At 34.2% G+C, this 20,468-nt stretch overlaps 1 protein-coding gene across 1 annotated transcript in view; it reads left to right on the top strand.

The window, feature by feature from the left end:
* Positions 1-20,468, top strand: part of NUBPL (NUBP iron-sulfur cluster assembly factor, mitochondrial) — a 313,921-nt gene that overhangs the window by 242,675 nt on the left and 50,778 nt on the right. The window contains exon 8 of the mRNA XM_074289555.1: positions 3,775-3,860. Within this exon, the coding sequence (XP_074145656.1) occupies positions 3,775-3,860 (86 nt within the window). The remainder of the gene's footprint in view (positions 1-3,774; positions 3,861-20,468) is intronic.

The following is a 20,468-nucleotide window of genomic DNA, read 5'->3' as shown; positions in this document are numbered from 1 at the left end:
TGTTTATGTTTTATCCTTGCTCTAATGAATTTTATATATGTGTAAAGAGTTGGTTTGGAAATAACTCTTATATCAGTAACTTTAATTATTTCCTGTCAGGATAATCATTTTCATTTTTATTATGTTATTTAGTTGCCATATCTAGAACTTTTCAGTTCTCTTCTTGAGGAACCCTTGATAATTTGAATGAAAAATATTTTGCTTTGTTTCCTCCCATGCATTGTCATCACTGAGAAAGTACGTGTTGATTTAATTTTGAGTGACTTTATCATATTCTTCATAGAATTGTTTACCTCACTGTTCTCTGTAAGTGTAACAATTAACTTCATGTAGTCTTTTTTTGTTAATGCTCATAATAAACTTTGCAATGTAAGATAACCATACAGCTCATGAAATGATACATCTATACAATAAAATCAACTCAACCAACTCTTTTATTTATCTCTCCACAGAGTATCTGTGAACCATTCTTTAGTTTATCTGTACCTTCTTCTCCTCATCTTGTTTTATTTATAAAGAGAATATCAACAATTACATAGTAATATATCCAACTATTGGTCAGTTGACAAGGCTTGCTAACTTAGATTTAGGTACCTAAGGCACTTGGAATCATGAAGGCCTGTGTTTGAATTCTTCATCAGACACTAGCTTTGTGATCCTGAATAATTTAATATCTTTGCCTATTTCCTCATTATTTGTAAAGTGGGGATAATAATAGAACTTATTTCATAGGAATGTTAGAGGTAGTGTTAATGGGTTAAAATATGTAAGACACCTTGCAAACCTTAAAATATACATAGATGCTATAGATATTCTAAAAATATAATTTTTACAAAAGGGAATTCATCCCTTTTCTGCTCTTATTACTGTCTTTGCAGAAGTAGAAGCAACTTTTATTCTTGTTTTTGTTTCATGGATTATAAAGACCAAGAAATCCATCATATGGTGGTTATGCTATTGGTGATAAGCTGCAGTTCTATTGGGCTGGCCATATTGTTTGAATGCCAAATGTTTGCTTGCCAAGAAGACTATTTTATGGAGAATTCACACAGGGCAAGCGCTCACAAAGTGGTCAGAAAAAGCAATAAAAGGAAACTCCCAAAGTTTCTCTTAACTTTGGAATTGATTGTATGACATGGGGAATATTGGCACAAGACCTCCCTGCATGGTGTGCCCCCATCAGAGAAGGTGCTGTGCTCTGGGAGCAGAGAGAATTTAAATAGCTGAGAAGAAATGTAAGATGTGCAAAGTTAGAGAATCCACCCCAAATGTTCATAGGAGATATTTGTGCTTGACCTGTGGCAGAGCATCTCACACTTTTATTGTTCTGATCAGCCACAGTTGGACACACTAACAACTTTAAGACAGTGATATCCTTTTGGTCTTCTTTGAGAATGAAGGACAACAGCCAACCATTTAGGTGGGCTGGTTCTAAGAAAGCATATTCAAAGCATATGAATGTTGGTAGCAAGACAAAATGGGAAGAGCAATGAACTTTGAGGCAAGGGAACTGAGTTCAGTCCTGTCTAAGGCACCTGTATGATGCTTGACAAATTACTTAACCTCTCTATGCCTCTGTTTCCTCAGCTGCAAAATGAGGATAAAAATAGCACTTATCTCACAGGGTTGTGGTGAGGATCAAATGAGTCAACACATATCAAGCATTTTGCAAATCTTAAAATGCTACATAAATGCTACTTAAAAAAAAAAAAAAAGGCTGTGTGACTCTTGTCAATTGACTTCTCTAAACCTTGTTTTCCATAAGTAAAATACATGTAATAACACTTATCTGGCTACCCTAGAAATATTGGCTGATTTTTATTATTATTATAATATCACATTGGATTGGAAGGGAGAAATAGACCAAGTCACAATTTTATAGCTCCAATTCCTCTGTGGTCAAAGATTCATTTACTCAGAGGTGAGATGGCAGCCGTAAAGTAGTTACTGTCTGAGGAAGCTGAGGAGGGGTAGTCTAAGCAGAGAGGACAACTTCCAACTGTAAGGTGCTTAAGCAGGTTGGACCAGAAAATCTCGTCAAGTCCCTTCTACCTCATAAGTGCAATGAACTCAAGTTATGGCTAACAAAGTGGAGATCAAGGCAGTTTAATGATTTATCTGAGCTATGATCATACAAAAACAGCCCAGTTAGAGCTCTGGATCTTGAGTCAGGGAGACCTAGTTCACATCTGGCCTCAGACACTGACTTGGCTATGGGATCTGGGGCAAAACACTTAGCTACTGTTCACAAAATGGAGATACTAATAGCATCCAACTCATAGAACTGTTGTATCTAAGGAAGTCATACTTGTAAAAAATGCTTAGCAAAGAGCGAGGCAATAGAAGTAAGAAGTATATAATGCTTATTTCCTCTCCCTTCTCTGAAGAAACATTACATTTATACAAATAAAATACAAAACTGTATTTTAGGGTTAGTATGCATAGGGGAAATAAATATGCATATCTAAGCAAAGGATTCTGAAGTATAAACAGAAAAGGAAGTAGGACTTCCCTTAAAGAATATTTCAATTAGGGTTCCTGGAATAGCTGTATTAGCAAGGTTGCTCTAAGTAATACGTGAAAGAAGTGAAGATGAGAACATGCATTCATAGATCTGGAAAGATCATTAGTGAACATTTATTCCAACATCCACCCTTAAAGATAGTCTGAAACCTGGAAAGTTCAAATGACTTACTGAAAGTCCCACAAAGCTAATTATTTTTAGAGTTTGAACTTAAATCCAAGTCTCCTGAATCCTTATCTAGTGTGCTACTCCAGGACAATCAAACAACAAATTAAATGGGCAACAGAAACTAAATATAGGTAAATAAGATATAAAGATGTGTATATGTGTACATATTCACATATATACATACATGCGTATATATGTAAATATGAAGATATAAATATAAACCAGGAATAAAACTATAAAGTTAGATATTTATAATATATGGTAATTCACAATTTTAGAGAATGTAGAGAACTGGTTGGACATCCTCATCTTACTTCCATTTACATGGGGAAAAACTTCATGGAAAGATGGAATTTCAGGTTGTTATAAAGAAAGATTAATGGAAGAATACCTTTTTATTTATTTTTCTATATTCATAAATATGTATTTCTAATTATTATGGTTGTGTTTTATTCAGTTATTTCAGTCGTGTCTACTCTTTTTGATCCCATTTTGGGGTTTTCTTGGCAAAGATACTAGAGTGATTTCCCATTTCCTTTTCCAACTCATTTTACAGATAATGAAACTAAGGCAAACAGGTGAAGTTACTTGCTCAGAAAAAGTTTGAGGCCAGATTCGAACTCATTTCTTCCTGACTCTAGGCCTGGCACGCTATCTGCTGCCCAACAGCTGCTTAGTGAAATTCAAAACTCCATACAGAGCCTTGTAGTGAGATATGGAAAAGTTTTAAAGAACAGATATGATATTGTTAAATCCAATAAAGAAAAAAAAGAATTCCTAGAAAAGTGGAAGAAAATTTAGGCAACTGATGTTAGAACTAGGAAGATCAAAGAGCAAAAGATGGAAATTATAATCCAGTCTGGATTTAGGATTGTGTTATAATTGTAGAAGGCAGAAACAAATTTTTGTGAGAATTAAAAGGAAAAACTAAATTTACATTAGCAGACTTTTTCATTTTTTTAAAGATGAAGTCATTTTAATATGAAACAATTATTTTAGTATGTAAATACATGCTTTGGGCAGTAATCATTTCAACATAAATAATAGCATCATTTTGTTTTTGTATTTTTTTTTTTGGTCAGGAGCTGTGATTGTCTCCACTCCACAGGACATCGCATTGATGGATGCTCACAAGGGAGCTGAGATGTTTCGCAAAGTGCATGTTCCTGTAAGCATTTACAAAAAATTATTTCATTATTACTAAAACTAAATTCTATCTAATTGGGAAAGTAGATGAGTTTTTGAAGGACTTGATCGTAATGAAGAGCAAAAGACATTCTCTACTCTGAAGTGGCTTACTATCTAATGAGGGAAGACAACACAAAATTGGGAAGCTGCAAAGGACAAGGGGAAGTGTGCCCAGTGTAGGCGCAAGATGAAGTACAGTAGGACATGGCCAAATGAAAGATAAAGAGAACACTGGCCTGGGTGCCCTTCCTAAATGGAAGCTTTTATCTTCTACCCTCTCCAATCAGAGAGAAGGAGGGACTTCCAAGGGTACTTGCTCCTAAACACTAATAACATTAGGGAAACTTAGAATCTAATGAAGTATGAGTGCTATGATTGATGTGATATTGCAAGATGGTTCTTGTCAGCATGATGATATGCAGAAGACTTCATTTCAGTATTTAGATTTCCTTTGCTGAAAAAATACTATCTTGGTTTTAATTTGGTACTATGCAATGAAGCAATGTGGAGATGAAATTAGCAAGTATTGAGACTTGTAGACTAAAGCAGAATGGCTAATGATGAAACAGAAGAGGAAAAAAAGACTTTTCCCCTTTTGTCTTCTATGACATGTTTTGACTCTTGATCAAACAGACAAAATGACTATATTAAGGAACTTTTGTAAAATTAGTGCTTATCTTTATTCTTTAACATATTCCAACAAATAGAACATACATGTTTTATAGTCATCTCCCCCTCTCTCTATATTTATTACATCATGGTCTGTGCATGTAGTTTGATATTGTTTTTTGAACTTTCATTATTTATTATTACATATTATTATTTATTGAACCCTATTTAGTCTAAGGTATGACAGATGAGAAATCTGTTATATACAGTGGTTGGTTTTTTCAGTCAAATACATTTAATCTGAGTTTAGATCAAGGCCTCAGAACCTTAAATTTATTCAACTTCATAGACAGAAATATATTTACACATATTCATATAGATATACACACATGTAAGTGTGTATATCTAAGTGTATATATACATATATACATATACATATACACATATATACATATACATTATATATTATACATATATAAACATACATATATACTCATATGTCACATACAAATATCTTTATATATTTCCAAAATTGTCATAAATCTCAGTAAGGAAATGTTATAATAAATACTTCCTTATTGAGATTTTTGACCACTTGGGACAAATTGATAGAATTCTGGTTGTCCTTAGTGGGCAATACACATATCAGAAAGAAAATCAGAGATGCCATGCAGAACCTATCTAGTTTTTCTTCTTCCAGTCTTCTGGAATTCTGGTAAGATAGGGCCCTTCTTCTGACACTGGCCTCTTATATTTCCATCTGATTTGAATGTGGGAGATCTGGCCCTTTTACATCATCTTGTATAATCTGTTACTTCTTTTCAGAATAAAATACACCAGAGCTAAAATCTTTCTTTTTGTCTCCCTGTCCCTCCCCATCCCTATATCTCTCTCTATGTCTGTCTCTGTCTCTCTCTCTTTCTGCCTCTCTGTCTCTCTCTATCTCTCTTTGTCTCTTTCCCTGTGTCTTTCTCTGTCTCTCTGTTTCTCTCTATCTCTCTGTCTCTCTCTTTCTTTTTATTTCTCTTTCTCCCTCTGTCTCTGTGTCTGTGTGTGTGTGTGTGTGTGTGTGTCTGTCTGTCTGTCTTGCTTTCTCTCTCTGTCTCTGTCTCTCTCTCTGTCTGTCATTCCTCTACTCCTGATGAGGTGGTTCAAGAGTCACTTTTCCTTTCTTCTTATCCCCATTTTCACTTCTCATGGTTTTTTGGCTTTCTAATGACTTCCCTCTCTTGCTTCCCCCCTATATTTGACATAGTAATTCTGGCCTCCAGGGGGAACCATAACTTAAAAATTTACTGAAAAGTTTTATCTTACTATATACCAATCAATCATTCAACAAGTACTTATTAAGTTCTTACTATATGGCAAGCACTTAGCTCCACTTCATGAATTAGAATTAGATTAGGAATAATAATTCATATTTATAGAGGGTTTTACATTTTGCAGAGTTCTTTACATACATTTGATCATGAACACCCCTGTGAGGTTAGTGATACAAACATTACCCCATTTTACCAGTGAGAAAACAAATGCCCAGAGAGGTTGTGTCATCTTAACAGTGAAGGAGTTAATAAGACAAAATAGAAATTGTCACCCAAGTTTTCTTATTCCAAATATAGTTTTGTTTACACTTTAATTTTTCACTGCCATGTCCAAAAATAGTCATTGACCAATACTGCTTTGTGTGTACTTATTTGAAGAGAAAAAAGAGTTTGACCAAAAAACAAAATCAAAAACAAAAACAAACAAAAAAAAACCCCAACCCTGAAAATGCTTTGAACAAGAATGGCTTCTAAAACTCAATTTATCTAGGATTCCATCTCTTGACAAGACTCTGAATATTCCCTTCCATAAAGAAGAGAGAATCAGGGCCTCAAAATTATGGTAACACAAAATATGGAAATACTTTACCAAAAAAAAAAAAAAAAAAAAAAAAGGTCAGAAGGTGAGGGGAAAAGCTGTCACATTTTCTTGCCATCACAATCCAAAATAAGGTAACACAGACCCATAATCCCTTTCTAGTGGTTCAAGAGAAAAGAAAACTTCAAACCCCAAAACAGGAGCCCTTGACAAAGATAGTCTTTCCATGTTGGAGAAACTATTTTTCTCCATCTTGAAAAAAAACAGAAAGAAATACATTATTCTTGGTTGATGTTACATGTTCTCTCCTTAGGCTAGATTCCTTGTAACACTTTTTTTTTTTTTTTTTTTTAACCTGGTCCTTAGATCAGATAGAAAAAATCCTATGGGTCCTCTGTGAATATCCATCATAAACCAAAGGTTGGGATGTAGGCTCTCCTCCAACATGTTGTATGATTCAGCAGTACAAAAGGTGAAGTCAAGAGACTTTTAAAGATGTTGAGCACAGATCCCTAATATAATTTATCTTTAGACAAAGCTGCTTGCCAGCCCCATAGGGCAGAAATAGGAGCATTTTATATTTGATGGACAAAGATAGGTACAATTTATAGCCTTTATGTAAAAACCTATCTTGTTTGGCAAGTGTAGCTATGGGGCAAGTTGTAAAATGAGGGAAATGCCTGCCTTTCCTGCTTAAGTGTCAAGTCTTATGACAGGCTTTGTAATAGTGCTGCCTGCATCTTACCTCTAACTTAAGCTAATAGAGCCAATAGAAGACACTTGTGAGACATAAAAAACATCCCCTTGTTTCCAGGATGTTCAACTTCAGTTCAACAAATATTTGTCCAGTTCCTGCTATTTGAAATCAATGTCAATCATCAAAAAAGATAAATTAAGTGTGCAGTAAGAGCCAGGTATAATGCTAGATGCTAAGGATAAAAAGACAAAAGAGAAAATGTCCTTATCTGTGAGAGGAAAAAGTGCTGTGCTAGTTTGGTTTAAAAAAAAAAAGTAAAGATGGCTAGCTGAATTTTTGTTTGCTTACCAGACATGTTTTTGTTCTGTTAATTTGAAATCAGAACTAATAGCACCAAGAGGTTCGTTGTATTGTTAGCGCCTCAGAATTTGGCCATAATCCTTCTGTAAATAGGAAGCTTCAACACATGAACTATAACAAATAGGTGTAGCACTCAAATGGGGACACTGATATCTTTGGGGATTTTATAATCCTTAAGGGGCAAAATATTTAGGGAACTCTACTATGCCCCATTTGATTCTTAGTAGACCTTTAAAATTATCATAGGGAGGGGCCTAGAATTGGCTTAATTTGCTTAATTTAATATATAGGGTTTTGGAGGATCCTATGGGGAAAAAATATGGAAAAGATGGGAATTGCTGTTTAAAATACTTTGTTGTAGTTCTTTTTTTTTGCATGGAAGAAGACTGAATTTGTTACTTTATTAATTGTATTCTGGCTCACTCCATCTTTTTTATCATCTCTATCTCTGCAGTTGTTTTCCTTTATTTCTGGAAAGCCACCTTATACTAAGGATGATTGTGATTTTAGCACCTTGATATTATGGGTTCTTTTTCCTGGCATCCCTGAGGGGATAGATATGATTAATTAATAATTCATTATCAGCAGTTTGCAAAATCACACAAGAAAAAGAGGGGTAAGGTGGTTGAAAGAAGGGTAGCATATAAAGGAAAAAAAAGGATGAAAATTACACTGACCATGAGGAAGATTCTGAATTCAACTAAGCCTCATTCCAACTAATGAATAAGTTAGTCAAGATTTAAATGCTTCCTACATGCAAAGCACTGGGGATACAAAAATTGAGAAATCCCTTCCCTTAAGAAGTTCACATTCTAATGGTGGTGACAGCACGAACAGGAGGTTTTAGTTGTAAGTCAGTTAGAAAGACCCTGCCATCTTTAAAGTGCTATGGGAATCTAGATGATAATGCATCATCTTTAATGTCATTCCCATTGATTAAAAAAGAACAACAACAACAAACCATATCAATTTTTGATGTTGAAATAATGCCAAGGACTTTGGTAGGAAGAACTTTATTTTTTTCTCCAGGTCTTTAGTTGCAGTGGCTACTGAGGAAGGAGATATGAAAAGCACCTGCCCTTTCTAGGAGAAGATAGATACCTGGTACCAGCCACCTCCTGTTTCTCTCTGGGGGTCCTATCCTACTTCAGCTAGGCTGGTTTTCCTGCCCTGGAGGTGACACTTGGTACTTGAATTTGTTGTTGATGGCAGATTCTTTTGTGTTGAGTCATAGTAAAGATGCTTATTTGAGAATCTGGCCTGTAATCCAGTCCAATTCCCTAATATCAAGCTTTTTGTAGATATAAAATAAGTCCTCTGCACATGTACAATATATGCATTCCTATCAGACCATTACATACCATCTCAGGACTTTCTGATACTATTGGCCTTAGCTTGCCCAAGGCTTTTCTATTTGTTCTAAGGAGTCATGAATCCTTATCTATAAACCTTGGTGTTAATCCAATTCAATCAGTATTTAGAGAGACTTGTGTCTAACTTATAACACAGAGAAAGTATGACATATAATTTTCAAGCAAAGAAAGTATGATGGATAATTTTAAAGCACAAACCATGTTCTGGGCATTTGTAGGAGAAACAAAAATGAATGAGACATAGCCCCTACCCTCCAGGAACTTATGATCCATTTGTGGAAAATGAAACATAAGTCTAGATAAATTTAATACAGTATATAATATGATAATTCATCCAACAAACATTAAACATTAACTGTGGAAAGCACCATAGTGCTATGGCAAGAATGCAAGATTTATAAACAGACAACTTGGAATGGAGATCTGGTTCTGTCACTTATTATTACTTATATGACCTTGGTCGATTATTTAATCTCTCTGGGCCTCGGTTTGCTCATCCATAAAAATAAAAAAAGATTGTACTAGATGACCTCTAAGGTCCCTTTCATTTTTTAAAAATCATTATTTTCATATCCACATTTTCCCCTCCACACCTCTACTAATGACAACTGAGAAAGAAAAAAAAATAAACTCCCTGTGTCAAACATGAAGTCACTTGAAACAAATCCTTGCATTAGACAGTACACACACATGTGTATACATATATGTTTATTTTGTTTCAATCTGTACTCTGTTTTGCCTCTCTATCAGAAAACTCAAGATGAAATATGTTATCCACCTCCTTTGATTATCAATTGGAGAATGATTCTTATTCTTATAAATTCAAATCAGTTCCCTATATGTGTTATCTACATATATTTATGCATACCGATTCAACAATTCAGTAGAGCAATTTGGAACTATTTCCAAAGGACTATAAAAATCATGCATACTCTTTGACCAAGTGATACCATGCCTAGTACTGTATTCCAAAGAGATAAAAAACAAAAGGGAAAAGGACCTATATGTACAAAAATACCTAGAGCTGCTCTTTTAGTGGTGGCAAAGATTGGAAATTGAGTTGAAATCCATCAATTGAGGAGAGGGTGAACAAGTTTTATTATATGATTGTGATAGAATACTTTTATACTATAAGAAAGGATCATCAGGATGCTCTCTGAAAAACTTAGACACGAACTGATACAAAGTGAAATGAACAGAACCAGAATACTATGTACTGAAACAGCAATATTGTATGGTGATCAAGTGTGTTTTATAGCCATTCTCAGCAATGTAATGATCCAGGACAATTCTGAAGGGCTTATAATGAAAAATACTATCCATCTACAGAGAAATATCTGATAAGAATCTGATGGTTACATACTTTTTCTTTGCTTTTTATATTTTCTTGGAGTTTTTTTGGTATGTTTCTTTTACAACTTGACTAACATGGAGACACATTTGAACTTCCTTCTTTATGGAGGGAGAAAAGAAGTGTAGGGAAGAAAGAATTTGGAACTCAAAAAATTTTTTTTTGAAAAATGTTAAAAAGTGTTTTATATGTAATTGGAGAAAAAATGAAATATTAAGTAAAAAAAGAAAATGAAATTTTTACCCCCAGAGAAACTACTGCTGAGATTTCCCCCCCATTTATATGCTTCTTTTCTAATTTTACTTATTTATTTATTTATTCATTCATTCATTTATTTTTACTGAGGTGATTGGGGTTAAATGATTTGTCCAGGGTAACACATCTAGGAAGAGTTAAGTTAAGCGTCTAAGACCAGATTTGAATTCAGGTCCTCCTGACTTCAGAGCTGATGTTCTATTCACTATGCCACCTAACTGCCCCACTTTTCTAATTTTAGCTAGATTAGTTTTGTTTGTATAATTTTAATTTTATATAATCAAAACTATTAATTTTATCTTCAGTGATCTTCTCTATACCTTGTTTGGTCAAAAACTCCTCCTTTATCTATAGATCTGATTGATGACTTCTTCTACTTCCTTAATTTGTTTATGATATCACCCTTTTAAGTCTATTCCACTTCTAAATTTATGACACTAGGATTCTGTGAGCAAGGAACTGTGATAGGTCCTGAGGATATAAAGAGGAAAGGATGAACAATCTCTATCTTCAAGGAGCTTGCCTTTATTTAATTAAGGTGATAGTGCTACTAAAGAAGCACAAAGTAATATGGAAGTAGGCTTTACAAAGGGGATGGAATCTGAGTTAGACCTTGAGAAATGGTTAGAATTTTGACATGTAGAAATGGACGTGAAAGGGCAGAGCCAAGATGATAGAGTTAGAGGAAGCACTCAGCTGATTCTCCTAATATTTTCATCTAAACAATTTAAAAAATAATGCCTCAAATTGAAATCTGGAATAGTAGAGCCAACAAAATGTCAGGATAAGACATCCATCTATCCCAAGACAACTTAGGAGGTTAAAAGAAGAAATTTGTGCTGTGAATATGGAACCTGGCCAGAAGTTCACATGGATGCAAATACCACTGTTGGGACTAGTTAGTGGCAGAAGCAGCAGTAACTTCCAAAGCTTTTAAGCCAAAGAGGAGACCTGGCAACTAGTTAAAAAGAAATTACAGAGATCTCTGTGCTAGCATTGATTGCAGGCAGACATATTAGTCAAATCCATTGCCTGTAACCACTTCTGAGTTCAAGGGCAGAGAGGAATACTTTCAATTAAAAGAGAATGGGAACCCTGAGAAGTAGTATTACTCTCAGTGATACATAAGGGATTCAATTAGATTAAAATTTTCTGCATGGGAAGGTGATACATGCAGTTTCTAAGAACTTTATCATTATTAGGGCAGTGTGAAGGACTCCCTATAGACAGATAGCTTCAAGTGAGTACTCTTTTGCAGATGATAAGAGGTATACTTAGAAAATACTATAGAATCAAATAAAAAATACTGGCTGAAACACTGAACAGCTTTAGCAGATTTGTAGAACATAAAATAAACCCACATAATTCTTTAGCATTTCTGTATATTATCAATAAAACCCAGCGGGAAGAGATAAAAGGAGAAATTCCATTTAAAATAACCACAGACAATATAAAATACCTGGGTGTCTACCTGTAAATATAAAACTAGACAAGATAAGCACAATTACAAAATACTTTATAAAAAAACAAATTTAAGCAACTGGAGAAATACTAATTGCTCAAGGGTAGACCAAACTAATTTAATAAAAATTAAAAATCTTAAGTTAATTTACTTATTCAGTGCCATGCAATGGAACTTCCAAAAAATTATTATATAGGGCTAGAAAAAAATAACAAAATTCACAAAATTCATCTGAAAGTATAAAAGGTATGGAATATCAAGGAAACTAATGTAAAAAAAAATGAAGAGGATAAGTGAAAAAATATGAAGGAAAGAGGCTTAACAATATCAGATTTCAAACTGTATCACAAAGTAATCATCAAGAAAGGTATCTGGGGGTAACTAGATGATGCAGTGAATAGAATACCAGCCCTGAAATCAGAAGGACCTGAGTTCAAATCTGGTCTCAGACACTTAATGAGTCCTAGCTGTATGACCCTGGGCAAGTCACTTAACCCCCAATTGCCTCAGCCAAAAAAAAAAAAAAAAAAAAAAAAGGTATCTGGTATTAACTAAGAAACAAAATGGTAAATCCATGGAATAGATACATAATACACAGCAGTAAATGACTGTGGTAATTTAGTGTTTGGTAAACTCAAAGATCCAAGATTTTGGGGTAAGATTTGAACATTTGGGATAAGCATTTGATATTTGAAAAATATCTGGGACAACTGGGAAGTAGCTTGGCAGAAATTAGACACAGATCAACATTTATACAATATATTGATGTAATTAGATGAAACGGATAAATTATTTAATCATAAAGGGTGATATCATAAGTAAATTAGGGAATTATGGGAAAATGTACCTTCAGATATATGGACGAGGGAAGAGCTTATGACAAAACAAGAGGTAAAGGGCATCATAGGAAAGTAAAATGGATAATTTTGATTACATGAAATTAAAAAGGTTTTGTACAAATAAGATTTAATGCAACTATAAAATTAGCAGGAAAACAGGAAACTGGAGGGAAGGGTTTATAGAAAATTTCTCTCAAAAAAAGGCCTCATTTGTCAAATATAATTGGGAACTGAGCCAAATTTATAAAAGTAAAAGCCATTCCCCAGTTGATAAATGATTAAAAAATATGAGCAAGTAGTTTTCAAAAGAAGAAATTAAAGCTATCAATGGTCACATGAGAAGATGTTCTATGTCATTAATAATTAGAGAAATGTAAAATAAAACAACTCGAGATAACCAGCTCACATCTATCACTTTGGCTAACAACTCAGAAAAAGAAAATGACAAATGCTGAAGAGGATGTGGAAAAACCGGGACACTATTCACTATAAACTAATCTATTCATTCTGGAGAACTATACCTAAAGGGCTATAAAACTAGATCTATATACTGAAGAGATAAAAGAAAAGCCAAAGTATCTTTATAGCAACTCTTTTTGTGGTGGCAAAGAATTGGAAATCAAGGGGATTCTCGACAACTGGGGAATGACAGAAAAAGTCATGGTGTATGATTTGTGATGGAATACTGTTTTATGACCAGGATGGTTTCCAAAAATCCTGAGAATACTTAATATGAACTCATACAGAGTAAAGTAAGGAGAATCAGAACACAATAATAGCATTATGGTAAGGACTATGTGCTGTGAAAGTCTTACTTACTCTGATAAAGAAAATGACCAAGACAGTTCCAAATTACCCATGATAAAATATGCTATCCCTCTCCACTGAAAAAACTGATGAATGCTAAATGTAGATTGAAGTTAACTTTTTATACTTTACATATTTTTTCATTTTCTTTTTTTTTTTTGCATTTTTTGCATTTTTATGCATGTTTTCTTTTGCAACATGAGTAATATCAAATTTGTTTTGCATGATTTAACATATATAATCAATATCATATTGCTAGTCTTCTAAATGGGAGAGAATTTGAAACTAAAATGTTTTTAAATGAATATTAAAATTATTTACGTATTATTGGGAAATTATTGAGAAGTAAAAACATTTAAAAGAAATAGTAGTGAAGAGTATTCTGGGAACAAAAACAATATGAGCAAAGAAAAGTCCTCAATCAGGAAATCTCGGGGCGTATTTTGGGAATAGAGACTGGAGTAAGTATGGCATATAAGGGAGTCGTAAATGATAAGATTGAAAAAGTAGAATCGTAGAATCATGGAAAGAACTTTAGAGACCATTAAGTCCAACTCCTTGATTTTACAGATGAGGAAACTGAGGCCCAGGGAGGTTAAATGACTTGCTAAAATCAGAAAGGTAGCAAATATCAGAGCATAGATTCAAATCCATGTTACCTCACTCCAGAGTTAGCATCTGTTTTCTTGTATCATGCTGCCTTAGAGACAGATTATGAATGCTCTTGAATGCCATAGTGAAAAATAAAAAAATTTTTGCCTATGTATCCTCAACAGTTTCTACATATGTGGTTCTAGATAGAAGAACTCAGACCATTTATATATAAATTATAAGGAAGCAGATTGAGATTCAGTATGAAGAGCAATGTCAGAGAAACGCTATCTAAAAATGGAAGGGGCTCCTCTTATGAGATTCCATGTCATAGGAACCATTTAGTTTAAGGTTAAATGTGGCTTAGCCAAGGTGACTTGAGTTCCAGAGCTGGGATTCAGATCTAACGCTTTAATTTTAAATCCGGTGATATTTCCATTGGGTTTGAATCATGTCTGTTGCTTTCTTGATTTTTTGATAAGTGACTTAATCTCAGATTCTGAATTTAAATCTCAGATTAGGGAATTGAATTTGAGATTCATTTTCTTAATCTATAAAATAATTAAATTATATCTAAACTCCCTTCTACCCTTTAATTTCTAAGACCTGTGATATTACTTGAGCTTCACAACAGGTAAAGTAAGTGAGGAATTATTATTTCTATTTTAAAGAAGAAATTAAGGGTTAAAAGAGTGATAGACAAAGCTAATAAATCTCAAAACTAGATTTGAATTTTGTTCTCACTTCTTAATTCTAATGCTCTGTGTTAAATTATTTTGAAGAACTTCCTAATTCTTAAGATGCAGAATCTAACTAATGGTTAAATATTTTGAAATTAGAAAGTTCTTTATAAATACAAAATAAAGCTGTTATGATTTGTTTATGTCACCTAATTTGTAAGATTTTCCTACATTTTAAAGACTTGCTCTTTTCTTCCCCCCTTTTTAAAAAAAGGTATTAGTTACTATGGAAACAGTGATGTTATTAGGATTCATTGCTATGTGCAGAGTTTAGTGATATCTACAAGTGCAGTATAAATTTAATTTAAATGATTGCTTAATGTTCAGGACAGAGCAGCTTTATTTGGGCAAATGATTGAGACGAAGTGAAGAATTGTTGATTTTTTTTTTCAGTCCTTATCTTAAAGGTTTAATCTCTAATAAATCTTCAATCAGTCTACTTACAAGTAGTTGATAAATATTCTATAGACAAAATCATCTTTAATTTTTCATCGTTAAAATGCTATATATTTTAGATTCATTATTAACTTTCCTACCTTATTTACCTTTTTATTTACTTTATTACCTTTTATTATATACATATATACACAGGGCAGACCTGAGGCATGATAATGAAGGGGTTTATTTATTATTTCTCTCATAAATTTATTTGTTTTTAATACATATTGATTTTTTTTTCCCCCTGAGGCTGGGGTTAAGTGACAGGGTCACACAGCTAGGAAGTGTTAAGTGTCTGAAACCTGATTTGAACTCGGGTCCTCCTGAATTCAAGGCTGGTGCTCTATCCACTGTGCCACCTAGCTGCCCCTATATATTGATTCATGAATCATGTTAGAAGAGAAAAATCAGAGCAAAATGGAAAAACCATGGGAAAGATTAAAAAAAAAAAAAAAAAAAGAAAAAAGAAATGACTATAGCATGTGTTGATTTACATTCAGTCTCAGTTCTTTTTCTGGATGCAGGTGGCATTTTCTGTCCAAAGTCTATTGGGATTGCTATGAATCACTGAATCAGTGAGAAGAACCAAGTCTTTCATAGTTGACCATCACACATTCTTGCTGTTATTATGTACAATGTATTCCTGGTTCTGTTTGTTTCACTCAGCATCAGTTCATGTAAATCTTTCCAGGTCTCTTAAATTCAATTTGTTCATCCTTTTTTATAGAACAATAATATTCCATTACCTTCATATATCACAACTTGTTCAGCCATTCCCCAATTGATGGGGGAAGCGGTGAACTCATTTTCCAATTCTTTGCTACTACAAAAAAGAGCTGCTATGAATATTTTTGCATGTCTAGGTAGAGTATGTAGAGTATGCACAGTTTTATAGCCCTTTGGGCATAGTTCCAAATTGTTCTCCAGAATGGTTGGATCATGTCACAACTTCACCAAGAAAGCATTGGTGTCCCAGTTTTTCCACATCCTCTCCAACATTTGTAATTATCTTGGCCAATCTGAGAGGTGTGAGGTGGTACCTCAGAGTTGTTTTAATTTGCTCTTCTCTAATCAATAGTGATTTAGAGAATTTTTTTGTATAACTATAGGTGGCTTTAATTTAGTCATCTGAAAATTGTCTGTTCATATCCTTTGACCTTTTTTATCAGTTGGGGAATGACTTGTAGTCTTCATAAATTTGACATAGTTCATTATATAGTTTAGAAATTAGACCTTCATCAGAAACACTTGCTGTTAAAGGTTTTTTCCCAACTTTGTGTTTTCCTTTTAGTCTTGTTTCTGCTTTTTTAAAATTTAATGTTAATGAAAGTTGTCCATTTTCATAATGTTCTCTAGTTCTTCTTTGGTAGGGGTTTATTTGGAGGTCTCTTTTAGTTCCTTAGTGTTTCTGTGGCTCCAGCCAATAAGGGTGCTGCTGTCCTGTCACCACCTTACCATCACTGAAAATGTAATACTCCTTGAGTTGTAAAGCTTGGGCTATCACCTTTTATTCACACAGATAAGGTAACAATTATTATCTCTATTTTAAAGAAACAAAAATTTAAAATTTAAATGGCAACCAAAACTGAATTTGAACTTTGTTTTTCTGACTCTCATCTAGTGCTCTTTGTCATCTTAAGAAACCTTCTGATCCTTAAGATTCTATTAATCTAACTAATGATTCTTCTTCCTCACTGAGCCATATATGATGATTATCTCAAAGCAACAAATATTTATTCATCCATTCAGCAAAATTTTAAGAGTTCTAGAGGAAGGCTTTCTGCTGACTTTGGAAGTTCTCTAGGAGTACACAAGCAAGAATCATAATGACATTGTCACAGAATGAGAAGGCATGGATATGTTGTTATTTGTACTAACGTACCCACTTTGAGAGGGCAGCTAAGTGGAGAAGTGGATAGAACATTGGACTTAGAATCAGGAATACTCATCTTTTTTACTTCAAATCTGGTCTCAGGCACTTCTTAGCTGTGTGACCCTGGGCAAGTCTCTTTACTCTATTTGCCTCAGTTTCTTCATCTATAAAGTGGGCTGGAGAAGGAAATGGAAAATCAGTCCAGTATCTTTGCCAAAAAAAGAGAAAAACAACCTAGAAAGACAAAGAGCCTGATATGACTGAAATGGCTGAGCAACCACAAACCTGCATTGTCAGTGAGTTTGCTGAGAGTCAGTTGGCATGGTGGAAGAAGTGGTGAACTTGGAATGAGAAAGACTTGGGTTCAAATACACTTTAAATACTAGTTGTATGACCTTGGGCTATTTGTTTATTTAATTTCTCTCCATTTTGATTTCCTCATATGTAAAATGGAGCATCTATAAAAATAAAAGCACCTGCTTCACATGGTTGTTGTGAAAATTAAAGGATGTAAAGAATGTTAAATACTTTGTAAAGCTTGATGGATTTTATAGATGCTAGCTACTATTATTATTATTATTATGAGATCACAGAAATATATTTATAGAATGGGTCTTTTCCTACATTTTTAATAGCTTGAATATGTTTTACAGCCTCTTGTTCATTGAGATTTTTTTTCCTAACAATAAAGGTGCAGGATTCCCCCAATGCCTGAATTATTCTTTTGTAGCAAATTAGACACCTTTGGTCATTTCATTAATTCTTCAGGTTACTAAGCATTTACAACAGTGGACTGAAATAGATAAATTATTAACTTACAGGATCCCAACTTACAAACCTAAGTGATTGAATTTAAAAAAAAAAGTATCTCAATAAGGGATGAAATATTTTTACATTTAAATAAAAGATTTCTAGAGATTTAGAATTGTTCCATTATTTACAGAGAGATCATGAAATTATTAAGTAGGGATCTTCAGAAGACGTTTAGGCTAACCCAGCTATTCTCAAAGTGTGATTCATAGACCCTTGGGAATCCCTGTGATCCTTTCAGGATATTCATGAGATCAAAACTTTTTATAATAGTAAATTCTACATTATTTATGTTTCAAACATAAATGCCAACAGATAAAATGGCTGACATTTAATAATAATGGACGAACACTTATAGAATGTTTTGTTTGCCAAGCACTTTACAGATTTGTTTTTCATAACTCTGGGAGGTAGGTGTTATTATTATCTCCATTTTGTAATTGAGAAAACTGAGGCAAGTAGGGGTTAAGTCACTTTCCTGGGATCACAAATCCAGTAAATATCTGAGGTCCTTTTTGAATTTACATCTTTCTGGCTCTGGGCCCCTTTTGAGATCAACATGTTTGAGTACTGCTGGTCCATCCCTTTATCTCCAGATTGAATAAGTATTGTTTAACCATTTCTTAAGATTAAGAATGGAAAAAGATATAGTTCATTCTGACGTCTTTATTACAGATGAGGCTCAAAGAGGTGACACAAATAACAGAACTAGCCGATTAAATGCAGGTCATTTCACCCAGAAAACCTATGGTCTTCACATGGAGCCACACTGCCCTCTTCTCCCTCACCCCACTTCCATTCATACAGATTTAGCATATTGCCAAATCTCATAAGGGACAAATATTCCATCCTCGTTTCTTGGCTGCTCCCCCTATTTTTTTTTTTTTTTTAACAATATTCAAGCCTAGGAAATTCTTTCTTATGTTTGCCTGAGTCTCCATTTAAGTCTCTATTTCTGCCCTTCATGGAATTGGGGAACATCTGTTCACAATCTTGTTTGTGACTTTGCTTTCTGCATTTGAAGACAGCAAAATTCATCTTTGATCTTGAAGATCTTTTATTGTTACTGTTAATTCTCTTCCAAAGGATAAATTCTAATAAAGTTCCCCTAAAAGGATAAGCTTTGTTGTTGCCACCTTGACAAATGCTACGTTGTATTAAGGCTGCTGACATTTGCTACACTTTTGGGGATGGGGCAGATAGATGGTACAAGGGCAAGATTTGCAAATAAATTTGAGTACGTGGTTTGAGGTGAGGCAGAATAACAGTAAGGGAAACTAACTCCAATCTACCTCAGAGGGTCACTTTTCACTTTCTGTCCCTCTTCCCTTTCCCTGAAAACCAGATTCATCATGCTGACCAACTGGCCCATCCATGCCCCAGGCTCTAGCAGAGGGGGTACAAGGCTGAGAACTTGGAGATGGGATCCAGCCAAGGATTAGAGAGAGAAGGTGGTAGGTAGATGCCCTGGAGGACCAGAAGAGGTAGATGAGGATAAGAGCTGGTTCCAGACATTCCACGGGAGGGTGAATAGATTTGAAGATGGAAAATTATTTTAGTTTCTTTGCATCGAATCCTGACAAAAGCATTGTAGCCTTTGACAAGACTTGGCAACAGAGTTGGAGGCATATAACTTGACAAACAGACAGAAATAAGAGTGATCAAAACATCACAGTTTACAAGAGGCAATTACTTCTTTTTCTTTCAGGTTTCTTGCTAAGCCTTTATTGCTATATATGCTTCTTATTGCCTTCTGAGAACCCGATTGTGATCTTTTTAGCAATTCCTTTAGAACAAATTTATAAAAATATTTTTAGTGATGCCATGTGTTTAATACTTGTTCACTCATGATGAGGATAATGCTTTCTTAAAATAGCTGACAAAGTTTCTGAAATATTTTATATATGTTATCTCATGTGATCTTCATCTTCCTTGTAAGGAAGCTGCTTATTTGTAAATGAGCAAAATTGTGACCCATTTAAGTGAGGTTAAGTGACTTGACCAATATACCCAGGTCTTTCTGAATCCAAGTCCATTCCTCTTTCCACTTTGGCATGCTTCTTAGTTCCTGGTAATGTTTGGCTGTTTACAAAACAAAATCTGTCTTCAAAGTATGTAGATTCAGCCCAGTATAATGGAAAAAGAATTAGCCTATAAGTCAGGAGACCTGTCCTTGTCTAGGCTTTGCAAGTCAATACCTTATATGTCTCCATGCAGGTGATTTAAAACCTTTGAACTTTAGATTTCTCCCCAACAAAATAGGGATAATGTTATTAGCTTCCTCCCAGAGCAATCTTGTGAAGAGATAATAATAAGAACGAATAAGAAGAATAAGGAGAATAAGAAGAACAAAGTCTTTGTAAAATGGTTTGAAGCATTGCATCAAGGGTGGGTGGGGTGATCCTTGGAATGAAGAAGAAGCAAGAGGCCTTATGTAGACAAGAGGACTTTGGTGACTAGTATAAATAGCAAAGGAGGCAGAGATGAAGGATCACTCTAAAATCTGAGCTGGGGTGATTAGGG

This window comes from Sminthopsis crassicaudata, chromosome 2 (genome assembly GCF_048593235.1).
Source record: "Sminthopsis crassicaudata isolate SCR6 chromosome 2, ASM4859323v1, whole genome shotgun sequence".
Lineage (NCBI taxonomy): Eukaryota > Metazoa > Chordata > Mammalia > Dasyuromorphia > Dasyuridae > Sminthopsis > Sminthopsis crassicaudata.
Note: the sequence above shows the minus strand (reverse complement) of the source record. Positions and strands in the feature narration are given on the sequence as shown.